General features: G+C 48.7%; 3 protein-coding genes across 3 annotated transcripts in view; all 3 read right to left on the bottom strand.

Moving 5' to 3' along the window:
* The window catches only part of LOC136185725 (uncharacterized), a 30,528-nt gene extending 20,686 nt beyond the window's left edge, over window positions 1–9,842 (bottom strand). The window contains exon 1 of the mRNA XM_065972907.1: window positions 9,773–9,842. The gene's annotated coding sequence lies outside the window, so the exon portion shown is untranslated. The remainder of the gene's footprint in view (window positions 1–9,772) is intronic.
* LOC136186376 (uncharacterized) lies at window positions 4,440–9,417 on the bottom strand. The gene is made up of 5 exons (XM_065973691.1): window positions 6,016–9,417; window positions 5,156–5,950; window positions 4,855–5,097; window positions 4,758–4,799; window positions 4,440–4,708 (listed from the first exon to the last, which is right to left on the bottom strand). The coding sequence occupies exons 1-5, from the start codon at window positions 9,170–9,172 to the stop codon at window positions 4,455–4,457; spliced, it is 4,491 nt and encodes a 1,496-aa protein (XP_065829763.1). The 5' UTR covers window positions 9,173–9,417; the 3' UTR covers window positions 4,440–4,454.
* Window positions 9,843–9,844: 2 nt separating the features above from the next.
* LOC136186375 (uncharacterized) lies at window positions 9,845–14,910 on the bottom strand. Its single transcript, XM_065973690.1, has 6 exons — window positions 11,735–14,910; window positions 10,872–11,675; window positions 10,566–10,808; window positions 10,469–10,510; window positions 10,199–10,419; window positions 9,845–10,124 (listed from the first exon to the last, which is right to left on the bottom strand). The coding sequence occupies exons 1-6, from the start codon at window positions 14,901–14,903 to the stop codon at window positions 9,987–9,989; spliced, it is 4,617 nt and encodes a 1,538-aa protein (XP_065829762.1). The 5' UTR covers window positions 14,904–14,910; the 3' UTR covers window positions 9,845–9,986.
* Between the last annotated feature and the right edge of the window lie 181 nt (window positions 14,911–15,091).

A 15,091-nucleotide genomic window follows, 5' to 3' on the forward strand; every position in this document is an offset into this window, starting at 1 on the left:
ATGAAAAGCGTATATAAGGACCTTTGAGAAAGGATACCTCGACAGAGCCTCCAAATTTTCCCCCTTCCACGGCGTGAATACTAGCGTCGAAATCGATTTTACGAATACGAATCAGGAACGTCAAACCGTTTTTGATTATCCAGCTTGCGGCCTCCGCGCCCACCTTTACTGTCTGTTTGATGACCTCGAGAGCAAGTTTGGCTGCATTGAACGGTATTTTCACTGCTTCCAAAGCCAGTTTAGCAAGTCCCAGCGCTACGAAGGCCACACCGCGCAATGCTCGACAGCCAGTATTGGCAATGACGCAGATTGGGTCGTCGACGCGAGTGCAACAGCGGTTCCAACCGGGGCAGCCAACGCAAGCTCCCCACACTTTCGTACAACAACGGTTCCACGATGGACATCCAACGCAAACTGTACGCAACCAAAGACAGTCAATATAACAGCAAGCTAGACCATATACGTATATACGTAATTCTTACATCGTTTGCAGCGCTTGATAGAACACAGTCTATTCACGTCGTTCTGAGCCTTGCTCAAATCGCGTTGAGCACTAATGAGAGGGCGTTGCGCTCGGTCTAGTTTAGCCTGAGCATCCGAAATCACCTTTGTCGCTTTGTCGGCAACATTTTTTATTATACTCGTGACTTTGCTAACAAGGTCATCCATCCACTCTGTGGACAATTTTCCGTACACTCTAAATGATGCCGCCGAGAGAGAACCGTACCCAGCGTAAACTCTCAAGTCCGCTTGAAAGCCGAAGAAGAAAGCATTCACTTCCGTGATGTACTCCGTGTCGGTAATCACGAGCGTAGCTCTTTTTTTAATAAAACTAAATAGCTCGACGTATCCGCTGGCTTCAATAAGAACTTTTGAAGGACTAATATCGACCTTCAAATAAGGACCGCGCGATCTGTCTGACGAATGCGCGTACATTTTGAAGATTCCACCGGCGAGATTCAACGGACTCATTCCCAAGTCAAGTTTCAGAAACGCGCCGAGAGACAAGCGAATGTCGGCGAAGATTCGAAGACCCAAAAAATTCACCGTTCCTTTCATTTTGAAGCCGGCCGGTATAGTGCGTCCCGGAACAGTCTTCTCCAACAACGCATAAGACACTTCAACTCCCTCGACGAAACCAAGCTCCCTCAGCGGACGCGGTAGGTAATTCGTCTGAATGTCAAAAGCCGTCATAAGAGTGTAAATCGTCAATTCGCTGACTGAACCGAAGAAATAGTTCTTTGATAGGTCCGTTGTATCAATTCCGACGTAAACGGCTCCTTTGAGCTCTTTTCCCGGATTGCCTATTGCTACTTCGCCACCGATTTCAAACGCCGTCGGTGTCACACCGGGAATAAATTTAAGAGACAAAATCAAATTTCCGATCGTCAGCCAATCAAATCCAAATGCTTGTTTCCACAGCCCGGTCATCTTGAGCGACGCTTCCAATTCGCCGGTCGGTCTTGCGTTGAACGAGCCCTCAAAAAGTAGACGAGGGTTGTTAACAAGTAATTTGCACACAATCCCAAAAGACGGCGCGGTCGTCGACGATATAGCAAGCTGAAGTCCGGCCGATTGGAGCGTCATACTGCTCCCAAGTGGGATATCTACAAGAGCGGCTGTTACAGTAAAATCGCTAAGCGTGGCGATAGTCGCCGTCAACTGGAGACTCGAGCTACCGACAATCGGTTTGAGAAACTTGCATATGACGTCGTTTCCACATGAAGGTAAAGTGAAAGCACCGGCCAAAACTAGTCCTTTCTTGATTTCGCCTAGTTTACTGAGAGTCTCGCCTTGAAACGTTGTTCCGGGAAAATCTGAACTGGACACGATGACACCAATTTTCATATGACCAAAAAGCTTAACGTACGATATCGATATTCCGGTCAGTTTCTGCAGTAAATCGGCGAAACCGGTATTGGCGAAATCAAGGCCCAGAGCGGCGGACGCTTGTCCGTTTATCTTCTTTGACACAAAATGCAATGCCACTTTGCCAAAATCGCCAAATCGCGGCTCTCCCGACAAGTGCAGCTCGTTCGTTCCGGCCGCTTGACCGACGGGAACGTTGACGCACGGATTTGCGATTACAAAGTCGCGCAGGAAGTCCAAGCTTATTCCAGACGGCAGAAACGTGCCGTCGACCGTCGCGAGTATATCTTCAATATTGAAGAAACTGTCGCAGCCCGTGAGAACAAACTCTTGACTAGCATCCTCTTTAGGTTCAACAGCAACGCTGAACGACGTCGATCCGATTGACCATTGACCGTGAGCGTTTACCTGAACTTTCTTGGCAGTGATGGTCGTTATGACTATGTCAACGTACGGATCATCAACGCTCAAAAAATCCGGAATTAACACAAGCTGGTTGTACCAGCTCACTCTCACAGACAAAGAACCTTTTTTCTTGTCGTAGTCCAATGTGTTCACAGCTCTGTCGAAAAGATCATCGTTGATGCCCGGTGGAAGTGGTAGTGAGTCAATCGATATGCCCAAACCACGGGCTACATTCGCAACAGTTAAGGGAAGACTGTTGTCTAGTTTTTGCACAGAGATTCCCTCGTCTGGAGTAATTTTAATAAGGAAGTTGATGGGGTCAACATCTGGCACAATCTGGAATTGCGTTATCATGGACAAACCTTCCGGATACGGTTCCGCATTTCTGAGAATACCCTCGACGCAATCTGGTAACAAGTTTGGTGACACATTGGCCGTCGAGACGAGAAGACCCAAGTCGGGCACAATAACGGTTCCGAGAAGTGGAACGCTCGAAACGTCTAAGCCTGACACCGTCTTTATGAGATTCGACAGTTGAAATGAACCAAAGTCGACGGCCAGTGTCACAGCTTGTTTTGCTCCTCCATTGTAGCGATGATAGAGCAAGTGCATGCGGTACTGGCCCCAGCCGGAAATAGTTGGCGTACCGGTAAAACAGAAAGCGAAGTTGTTACTTGTACGATCATAGGATCCCGTCACTGCAACGTTTCGCAAGCGAAGGCCGTCAAAGCCCGCTTGGTTAAGTGCGGCTTCCGTTCCGGAGGGAAGAAGCTGTTGGCCAAGCGTTTCAATAAAAGATCGAACGCTGATCTCGTCGTCTGTTGGCTTTCCAGACAATAAAAATACATTACCGGCACCCTTGAAAGTCACTGAAACTCGTTCGGTGCCGACCATCCAATCGCCGCTGACATCAATGCTGCTAAGACTTATAGGGATTGCACCGCTGCCTTTTCCCACGGTCAAGTCAATGGTCGATCCTTCAACGCTGAGAAACCCGCTGACGATTTCGATGTTAGGATAGGGACGAGTCTTGACAGTCAATGACCACGGATTGTTGAAGTTAAAGACGAGCGAGTAGATGTTGATTCTTTTTCCATCGTCCAGAAACGAGATTCCTGTGCTCGGAAGCAGATCAGTAAGCAAAAAAGCGCTTGCCGCTTTCACTTTGATTGTGAGAACGTCATGAAAAAACGTAATTTGAAGTTGAGTGCGATTCATTGCTTGGCAGAACGTCGTCCACTGAGGCACGAGGTCTCTGATCTTTGTGAGCAGGTCACCCCCATCGCAAAGAGCTGAAGCGTTCAACTGAGAAGCTGCCGTCTGAACGCTGAGAATAGCGAACAGTACTAACAACATGGCTCGTCTTCACAGGAGTAATGCGCGTTGCAAAGACCTTGCAGATAAGTCACTTTCCCCATTAGCATTAACCTTGCAGACAGATGGAGTGATTGTCTGGCACTGATTCGTCCAATTGGAATACGGCCTTCTTAAAATTCCCACGCGCCTGGTGCTACGATTTCTTATTCGGATCCCTCAAACCTGCGTTTCTAAGCGCCTTTTCGACCGATCCAGCGATGAAGAAGTTTCGCTCTACAAATTCACCGTTGGCCTCATAGCTTTGAACGGAACAAAATCTGCTTGTCAAGATGAAAGGCGACTTGCCAGTTGTGAAATAGAGGCTTGCGTAGAGAGGAGGCGCTGTTACGCGCCTACACAAAAACGATGAAGAAGGTCCTCTTTACCAACTTTCTACCTCTGTTCCAACAAGCCACAAAGACCTTTTCTCGCTATGTTTCCCGCAAGCTTCGGCTACAAATATGCAGGGCAAACACAGCTGGCAAACACTGCCGTTTCGTTTAGCGCGCGTTAAATTAAGCAAACTCCACCGAAAAGCGAACAAAAAACAACTGGCACAACAGCAGTACTGGGCAAAACACTACAACACACAAGAACAATAAGGAGTGACCGTGAGCCAACCAAGTCTAGTCGCGACAGCCTGACAAAGCAGATAATTCAAGTTTCCTTATCTGCTCAAGTTGAATTTTAATTGCTGCAATGGTCGAACGCGACTTTATCACGGTTTGGTCTCCAACGTCTTCGCCGCCATGATATCCAAAGTGCTAAAAATACAGAAACACGAATTATATGTCTTCATTTTCGCGGAAGCGGCTAATATAAGGTCAGTGCATGATCACTGTATGATTGCTTACCGAACAGACCCCGGCCACCAGATCAGGCAAGCGACGAGTTTCTTCGTGCGAGTCGTTTTCAAGGATGGAATGCAACGAATCGCACAGGTCGTTGACGAACGCCCTTAGAGTTTTTCCGAACGTGCTCTTCGTCAACTGTTCGATTTCGTTCATGACGTTTCGTAAGCCCCTCGAATTTTGCTCGATCAAGACATCACGATTCTTCCAATACACGGCTGTAACATCTACGTACAACGTAAGTTGTAGAGAGAGAAAAGTTTAATGGTTATATACCTTCGCATATTTGGCGAGCTTCAACCAATTTGTCATGTTCGACTATAGAAGAAGAAACATTAGCGACGACCATGGTTAGTGAACCAGATATAATTACTTTTAATTCTTTCTTGAATGTCTTTTTCTCCCGAGTGATCTTTCAACTTGAAGTCGTTTTCTATTTTTTTTCCTTTTTCTTCATATTCGCTGAGGAAAGAGCAGTTTCCCATATTTGCCTTCTGAGACGCAAAAGGTTTCATTTCCTGTTCAAGACCAACGTAAACGCCATCCAAGGCGGAAACGACATCAGAGAGAAACTCCAAGCGGTCTTGAAAGAACGCACAACGTTCGCCACTGCTTTCTAAATTAAAGAAAAAGGAGAATCTAACGCTCAACTAGTATGATCTGATGCTGTATACCTGCTGGTTGTCGATCAAACTTCTGGTTTGTAGCGTTAATGTGTGGTCTTCCTTCGTCACCTTTGGCAATAACGCTGGCAAGCTCCTTCTTCAAATTACGTTTGAGTTCATCGCTGTCTGGCGCTTCTTTTGCAGGATCATCATTTTGAAGAGTAAGAGCGCTAAACGGTTCCATTGCCGGTAGTCCATCTCGAGCGCGTCTGCTTTTCACAGGTTGGTACGAACCCGGCCTGTAAGGATTAATCAATCGTTCGACGTGTTCGGGGAAAGCCGACTTCAAGCTCGCTTCCACGTCGCGTCGTCGGCGACCCGAAATCGTCGACCACACTCGATCAGCAAGATCCTTTGCCATATCAAGAGGCGACCGCAATCGAAGACTGAACGAAAAGCGAACATAAGAACGTTTGAGGAACGATACTTCGATGGCTCCTCCAAATCGTCCCCCTTCCACGGCGTGAATGCCGACATTGAAACTGATTTTACGAATATGAATCAAGCCCGTCAAAGCGTTCGCGACTATCCAACTTGCGGCCGCCGCGCCTGCCTTTACCGTCTGTTTGACGCCTTCGAGAACGGCTTTGGCTGCAATGAGCGGCCCTTTCGCTGCTTCCACACCCACTTTAGCAACTTCCAACGCTGCGAAAGCCGTGCCGCGCAATGCTCGACAAGCGGTGTTCGCAACGACGCAGAGTGGATCGTCGATGCGAGTGCAACAACCATTCCAACCGGGGCATCCAATGCAAGCTCCCCACACTCTCGTACAACAACTGTCCCACGATGGACATCCAATGCAAACTGCACCCAAACAAAGACAGTTAATAATTTAATTAACAAGCTGGTATATATATATATATACTTACGGCGACTGCAGCGCTTGATAGAACACAGTCTATTCACGTCGTTCTGAGCGTTGGTCAAATCGCGTTGAGCACTATTGAGAGGGCGTTGCGCTCGGTCTACTTCGGCCTGAGCATCCGCTATTTTCTTCGTCGCGTCGTCGGCACCCTTCTTTATGATACCCTGCACTTTCTTCACAAGATCATCCAACCACGCTGTGGACAATTCGCCGTATACGCTAAATGATGCCGCCTGGAGAGAGCCGTAACTGGCTCGAACTTTCAAGTACGCCTGAAAGACGCCGAAAAAAGGAGTCTTTATTTCCATGATGTACTCCGTATCGGTAATCACCAGCGTAGCGCCCATTCTAATAAAACTAAATAGCTCGATGGACCCGCTCGCTTCGATGAGAACTTTCGGAGGACTCGTACTGACGTCGATATCGGCCTTCAAGTAAGGACCGCGCGATTTCTGTGACGAATGCGCGTACATTTTGAAGATTCCACCGGCGAGATTCAACGGACTCATTGCCAAGTCAAGTTTCAGAAACGCGCCGAGAGACACGTGAATGTCGGCGAAGATTCGAAAACCCAAGAAGTTCACCGTTCCTTTCATTTTGAAGCCGGACGGTATAGTGCGTCCCGGAACAGTCTTCTCCAACGACGCATAAGACACCTCTACTCCCTCGACAAAACCAAGCTCGCGCAGAGGACGCGGTAGGTTCGTCTGAATTCCGAAAGCGATCATAAGAGTGTTAATCGTCAATTCGCTGATCGAACCGAAGAAATAGTTCTTTGATGGGTCCGTTGTATCGACGCCGACGTAGACGGCTCCTTTGAGTTCTTTTCCCGGATTTCCTATTGCTACTTCGCCGCCGATTTCGAACGCCGTCGGCGTCGCGCCCGGAATGAATTTAATAGACAGAATCAAATTTCCGATCGTCAGCCATTCAATTCCGAATGCCTGCTTCCAGAGACCGGTCATCTTGAGCGACGCTTCCAATTCGCCGGTCGGTCTCGCGTTGAATGAGCCCTCAAAAAGAAGAAGAGGATCGTGAACGAGTAAGTTGCACACGATTCCCACAGACGGCGCCGTCGTCGACGATATAGCGAGCTCGAGTCCGGCCGATTGGAGAGTCATACCACTTCCAAGTGGGATGTTCGCCAGAGCGGCCGTCACAGTGAAATCGCTAAGCTTAGCGAAATTCGCCGTCAATTGGAGACTCGCGCTACCGACAATCGGTTCGAGGAACTTGCATATGACGTCGCTTCCACATGAAGGTAACGTAAAGACGCCGACCAACGTGAGTCCTTTTTTGATTTGTAATGTACTAAGAGTCTGGCCTTGAAATTTTGTTCCGAGAAAATCTGCGTTGGACACGATGACACCCAATTTCAGACCTTGATCAAAAAGCTTCACGCTCGATATCGATACTCCGGTCAGTTTCTGCAGCAAATCGGCGAAACCGGTGTTGGCGAAGTCAAGGCCCAGAGCAGCCGACGCTTGTCCGTTTATTTTCTTTGACACGAAATTCAGCGTCACTCCGCCGACTTCTCCAAAGCGCGGCTCTCCGGATAAGAAAAGCTCGCTCGTTGCGATTGCTTGTCCGACGGGAATGCGGACGCACGGATTGGCGATTGTGAAGTCGCGCAGGAAGCCTATGCTTATTCCAGACGGCAGAAACGTGGCGCCGACCGTCGCGAGTATATCGCCTATATTGAACGAGCTGCCGCAGCCCGTGAGAACGAATCCTTGACTCGTATCTCCTTTGGGCTCGACAGCGACGCTGAACGATGTCGATCCAATTGACCATTGACCGTGAGCGTTTATTTGAACTTTCTTGGGAGTCGTTGTCTTTACGACTATGTCAACGTACGGATCAATGATGCTCAGGAAACCCGGAATCAGTACAAGCTGGTTGCCCCAGCTTACCCTGGCAGACAAAAGACCCTTTGTCTTGTCGTAGTCCAATGAGCTAACGGCTGCGTTCAGAAGATTGCTGATGCCCGGTGGAAGTGGTAGCGAGTCGACGGATATGCCCAAACCGCGAGCTACATTTGTAACTGTAAAGGAAAGACTGTCGTCTAATTTCTGCAGAGAAACTCCCGCGTCCGGAGTGATTTTGATCAGGAACTTGATGGGATTGACGCCTGACGCAATCTGGAATTGGGCTACCATGGACAAGCCTTTTGGATACGGTTCCGTGTTTTTGAGAATGCCCTCGACGCAATCTGGTAACAAGTTCGGCGACACATCGGCCGTTGAGACGAGAAGACCCAAGTCGGGAACGGTAACGGTTCCGAGAAGTGGAACGCTTGAAACGTCTAAGCCCGACACCGTCTTTATGAGATTTGATAGTTGGAATGAACCGAAGTCGACGCCCAGCGTCACAGCTTGTTTCGCTCCTCCATTGTAGCGATGATAGAGCAAGTGCATGCGATACTGTCCCCAACCGGATATGGTCGGTGTACCGGTAAAGCAGAAAGCGAAGTTGTTGTTTGTACGATCATAAGATCCTGTCATTGCAACATTTTGCAAGCTAAAGCTGTTGAAACCGGCTTGCTTAAGTGCGGCTTCCGCTCCGGAGGGAAGAAGTTGTTGGCCAAGCGTTCCAATGAAAGATCCGACGCTGATCTCGCCGTCTGTTGGCTTTCCAGACAACAAAAACACATTATCGGCACCCTTGAAAGTCACTGAAACTCGTTCAGTGCCAATCACCCACTCGCCGCTGACGTCAATGCTGCTAAGACTTAGAGGGATTGCACCGCTGCCTTTTCCCACGGTCAAGTCAATGGTCGATCCTTCAACGCTGAGAAAGCCGCTGACGATTTCGATGTTAGGATAGGGACGAGTCTTCACCGTCAATGACCACGGATCGTTGAAGTTGAAGACGAGCGAGTAGATGTCGATTCTTTTTCCATCGTCCAGAAACGAGATTCCGGTGCTCGGAAGCAGATCCGAAAGCGACGAACCGCTTGTCGCTCCCACTTTGATTGTGAGAACATTATCGACGTAGGTGATTTGAAGTTGAGTTCGATCCATGACTTCGCAGAACGTCGTCCACTGAGGCACGAGGTCTCTGATCTTGGTGAGCAGGTCGCCCCCATCACAAAGAGCTGAGGCGTCCAACTGAACAGCGGCAGTCTGAACGCTGAGAACGGCAAACAGTAGTAACAACATGACTTGGAGTAAGACCCTGCCCTGCGGTACGTGTAAGACTGACTGTTTCTTCCCATTAACACGAGACTTGCAGACAGATGCCAGTAATTGCCAGACACTGATTTGATAACTTGTCCAAAATCAATTACGTTCTGAGTTTCTTAGAATTCAGATGCGCTTGTTGCTACGATTCCTTAGCTTTCATTGAGCGCGTTTCTGAGCGCCTTTTCGGCTTATCCGGTGAGAAGATGTCGTTTCGAAAACACTTGTACAGATTCACCGTTGAACAAGAGTCTTATCGTGTTTCGTAAACATCGTCGTGGACGCTATATATAGGGTCTACTGAAGTGGTTCTGTCCGTTCTTTCCTATTCTCATAATCGTGCTAATGGCTCCTGAGCCCTGGGGAATCCATCGATGGCCTATCTATGTCTGGGCCGAGTCTTCAAAGTCAGCGATCACAAAATGACTGTATAGCCTTGAACACGACGAAGTCGGCTCATTAGAGTCTTCCCGAAATGAAAAGGCGGCTTGACAGTAGAGAGGAGGAGGAGGTTGTTCATGCGCCTACACAAATACGATGAAGGGGGTCCTCTTTCCTAACTTTCCGCTAATAGACTACCCATGCGCCGCCAAATCACAACAACGATTTCTTGCTGCGGTTGTACGCGAGCTTCGGCTAGGAAGTCGGAAGTCACAAGTACTCAAGTACTGTAGTCGTTTCGTTTAGCGCGCGCTAAATCGAAACAGGCGGCAAACAAAAAAAGAAATTACGACACAACACAACACACTGGCAACAACAGCTGAACAACAAAAGAAAATGAGCTTAGCCAAGCCTAGTCACGACAGCCTGACAAAGCAGATAATTCAAGTTTCCTTATCTGCTCAAGTTGAATTTTAATTGCTGCAATGGTCGAACGCGACTTTATCACGGTTTGGTCTCCAACGTCTTCGCCGCCATGATATCCAAAGTGCTAAAAATACAGAAACACGAATTTATATGACGGTCTTCATTTTCGCGGCAGCGGCTCAGTGCATGATTGCTTACCGAACAGATACCGGCCACCAGATCGGGCAAGCGACGAGATTCTTGCGAGTCGTTTTCAAGCATAGAATGCAATGAATCGCACAGGTCGTTGACGAACGTCCTTAGAGTTTTTCCGAACGTGCTCTTCGTCAACTGTTCGATTTCGTTCATGACGTTTCGTAAGCCCCTCGAATTTTGATCGATCAAGACATCACGATTCTTCCAATACACGGCTGTAACATCTACGTACAACGTACGTTGTAGAGAGAGAAAAGTTTATTGGTTATATACCTTCGCATATTTGGCGAGCTTCAGCCAATTTGTCATGTTCGACTATAGAAAAAGAAACATTAGCGACGACCATGGTTAGTGAACCAGATATAATTACTTTTAATTCTTTCTTGAATGTCTTTTTCTCCCGAGTGATCTTTCAACTTGAAGTCGTTTTCTATTTTCTTTCCTTTTTCTTCATATTCGCTGAGGAAAGAGCAGTTTCCCATATTTGCCTTCTGAGACGCAAAAGGTTTCATTTCCTGTTCAAGACCAACGTAAACGCTATCCAAGGCGGAAACGACGTCAGAGAGAAACTCCAAGCGGTCTTGAAAGAACGCACAACGTTTGTCATTGCTTTCTAAATTAATTAAAGAAAAAGAAAATTTAGGCTCAAAGTACTACGATCTGCATGACGCGGTACCTGGTTCAGAGATTGGTTGTCGATCAAATTTTCGGTTTGTATTGTTAACGTGTGGTCTTCCTTCGTCCCCTTTGGCGATAACGCTGTCTAGTTCCTTCTTCAAATTACGTTTGGGTTCGTCGCTGTCTGGCGCTTCTTTTGTAGGATCCTCATTTTGAAGCGCAAGAGCGCTAAACGGTTCCATTGCCGGTAGTCCATCTCGAACGCGTCTGCTTTTCACCGGTTCGTACGAACCGGGCCTGTAAGGCATTACCAATCGTTCGACGTGTTCGGGGAAAGCCGACTTCAAGCTCGCTTTCACGTCGCGTCGTCGTCGACCCGAAAGCTCCGACCACACTTTATCAGCAAGATCCTTGGCCATATCAAGAGGCGACCGCAGTCGAAGACTGAATGAAATGCGTCGATAAGAACGTCTGAGGAACGATACTTCGATGGCTCCTCCAAATTGTCCCCCTTCCACGACGTGAATGCCAACGTTGAAATCGATTTTACGAATTTGAATCACGCCCGTCAAAGAATTCCCGGCTATCCAACTTGCGGCCGCCGCGCCTGCCTTTACCGTCCGTTTGACACCCTCGAGAGCGGTTTTGGCTGTAATTAGAGGTCCTTCCGCTGCTCTCACGGCCGCTTTAGCGACTTCCAACGCTGCGAAGGCCGTGCCGCGCAATGCTCGACAGGCGGTATTCGCACTGACGCAGACTGGATCATCCACGCGAGTGCAACAACTGTTCCATCGGGGGCATCCAACGCAACCTCCCCACACTCTTCGACAACAACCGTCCCATCCCGGGCATCCAACGCAAACTGTACCCCAAGATAAGACAATCAGTCTAACAAGCAATTATAAGACCGTGTATACTTACGGCGATTGCAGGTCTTGATCGTACACAGGCCATTGACTTTGTTCTGAGCGTTGGTCAAATCGTGTCTAGCACTATCGAGAGTGCGTTGCGCTCGGTTTACTTCGGCCTGAGCATCTCCAATCTTCTTCGTCGCGTCGTCAGCAACGTTCTTTACTATAGCCTGCACTTTGCTCACAAGATCCTTCATCCACTCCGTGGACAATACGCCGTATACGCTAAAAGATGCTGCCTGGAGAGAGCCGTAACTGGCTCGAACTTTCAAGTACGCCTGAAAGACGCCGAAAAAGGGAGTCTTTATTTCCATGATGTACTCTGTATCGGTAATCACCAGCGTAGCGCCCATTCTAATAAAACTAAATAGCTCGATGGACCCGCTCGCTTCAATGAGAACTTTCGGAGGACTCGTACTGACGTCGATATCGGCCTTCAAGTAAGGACCGCGCGATTTCTGTGACGAATGCGCGTACATTTTGAAGATTCCACCGGCGAGATTCAACGGACTCATTGCCAAGTCAAGTTTCAGAAACGCGCCGAGAGACACGTGAATGTCGGTGTGAATTCGAAAACCCAAGAAGTTCACTGTTCCCTTCATTTTGAAGCCGGCCGGTATAGTGCGTCCCGGTATAGACTTCTCCAACAACGCATAAGACACTTCGACTCCATTGACGAAACCAAGCTCGCGCAGCGGACGCGGAAGATTCGCCTGAATCCCGAAAGCGATCATGAGACTGTTAATCGTCAATTCGCTGACCGAACCGAAGAAATAGTTCTTTGATGGGTCCGTTGTATCGACGCCGACGTAGACGGCTCCTTTGAGTTCTTTTCCCGGATTTCCTATTGCTACTTCGCCGCCGATTTCGAACGCCGTCGGCGTCGCGCCCGGAATGAATTTAATAGACAGAATCAAATTTCCGATCGTCAGCCATTCAATTCCGAATGCCTGCTTCCAGAGACCGGTCATCTTGAGCGACGCTTCCAATTCGCCGGTCGGTCTCGCGTTGAATGAGCCCTCAAAAAGAAGAAGAGGATCGTGAACGAGTAAGTTGCACACGATTCCCACAGACGGCGCCGTCGTCGACGATATAGCGAGCTCGAGTCCGGCCGATTGGAGAGTCATACCACTTCCAAGTGGGATGTTCGCCAGAGCGGCCGTCACAGTGAAATCGCTAAGCTTAGCGAAATTCGCCGTCAATTGGAGACTCGCGCTACCGACAATCGGTTCGAGGAACTTGCATATGACGTCGCTTCCACATGAAGGTAACGTAAAGACGCCGACCAACGTGAGTCCTTTTTTGATTTGTAATGTACTAAGAGTCTGGCCTTGAAATTTTGTTCCGAGAAAATCTGCGTTGGACACGATGACACCCAATTTCAGACCTTGATCAAAAAGCTTCACGCTCGATATCGATTTTCCGGTCAGTTTCTGCAGCAAATCGGCGAAACCGGTGTTGGCGAAGTCAAGGCCCAGAGCAGCCGACGCTTGTCCGTTTATTTTCTTTGACACGAAATTCAGCGTCACTCCGCCGACTTCTCCAAAGCGCGGCTCTCCGGATAAGAAGAGCTCGCTCGTTGCGATTGCTTGTCCGACGGGAATGCGGACGCACGGATTGGCGATTACGAAGTTGCTCAGGAAGCCTATGCTTATTCCAGACGGCAGAAACGTGGCGCCGACCGTCGCGAGTATGTCGCCTATATTGAACAAGCTGCCGCAGCCCGTAAGAACGAATCCTTGACTCGTATCTTCTTTGGGCTCGATAGCGACGCTGAACGATGTCGATCCAATTGACCATTGACCGTGGGCATTTATTTGAACTTTCTTGGGAGTCGTTGTCTTTACGACTATGTCAACGTACGGATCAATGATGCTCAGGAAACCCGGAATCAGTACAAGCTGGTTGCCCCAGCTTACCCTGGCAGACAAAAGACCCTTTGTCTTGTCGTAGTCCAATGAGCTAACGGCTGCGTTCAGAAGATTGCTGATGCCCGGTGGAAGTGGTAGCGAGTCGACGGATATGCCCAAACCGCGAGCTACATTCGTAACGGTAAAGGAAAGACTGTCGTCTAATTTCTGCAGAGAAATTCCCGCGTCCGGAGTGATTTTGATCAGGAACTTGATGGGATTGACGCCTGACGCAATCTGGAATTGGGCTACCATGGACAAGCCTTTTGGATACGGTTCCGTGTTTTTCAGAATGCCCTCGACGCAATCTGGTAACAAGTTCGGCGACACATCGGCCGTTGAGACGAGAAGACCCAAGTCAGGAACGGTAACGGTTCCGAGAAGTGGAACGCTCGAAACGTCTAAGCCTGACACCGTCTTTATGAGATTTGATAGTTGGAATGAACCGAAGTCAACGCCCAGCGTCACAGCTTGTTTCGCTCCTCCATTGTAGCGATGATAGAGCAAGTGCATGCGATACTGTCCCCAGCCGGATATGGTCGGTGTACCGGTAAAACAGAAAGCGAAATTGTTTTTCGAACGATCATAGGATCCTGTCATTGCGACGTTTTGCAGGCTAAAGCTGTCGAAACCAGCTTGCTTAAGTGCGGCTTCCGCTCCGGAGGGAAGAAGTTGTTGGCCAAGCGTTCCTATGAAAGATCCGACGCTGATCTGGCCGCCTATTGGCTTCCCCAACAACGAAAATACATTATCGGAACCCCTGAAAATCAACGAAACTCTTTGAGTGCCGACTACCCAATCGCCTCTGACGTCAATGCTGCTAAGACTTATAGGGATTGCACCGCTGCCTTTTCCCACGGTCAAGTCGATGGTTGATCCGTTGACGCTGAGAAAGCCGCTGACGATTTCGATGTTAGGATAGGGACGAGTCTTCACCGTCAATGACCACGGAGTGTTGAAGTTGAAGACGAGCGAGTGGATGTCGATTCTTTTTCCATCGTCCAGAAACGAGATTCCCGTGCTCGGAAGCAGATCCGAAAGCGACGAACCGCTTGTCGCTCCCACTTTGATTGTGAGAACATTATTGACGTAGGTGATTTGAAGTTGAGTGCGATCCATCACTTGGCAGAACGTCGTCCACTGAGGCACGAGGTCTCTGATCTTGGTGAGCAGGTCGCCCCCATCGCAAAGAGCTGCAGCGTCAAACGGAGCAGCGTCAAACTGAGCAGCTGTCTGAACGCCGAGAACAGCAAACAGTAGTAACAGCATGCCTCGGGAGAAATGCGTGTTGTACAGACCTTACAGTCTAGATAAGTCCAGATAAGACTGGCCTACTTCCTTCTAATTAACATGAACCTAGCAGGCAGATATTGTCACAGGCACGTCAATGCCCCAAAATCAATTACGTTTCAGACTGAGGAACCGGATAGATTTTTCTCGGAATTGAATTCCCAACA

This window comes from Oscarella lobularis, chromosome 4 (assembly GCF_947507565.1).
Source record: "Oscarella lobularis chromosome 4, ooOscLobu1.1, whole genome shotgun sequence".
Lineage (NCBI taxonomy): Eukaryota > Metazoa > Porifera > Homoscleromorpha > Homosclerophorida > Oscarellidae > Oscarella > Oscarella lobularis.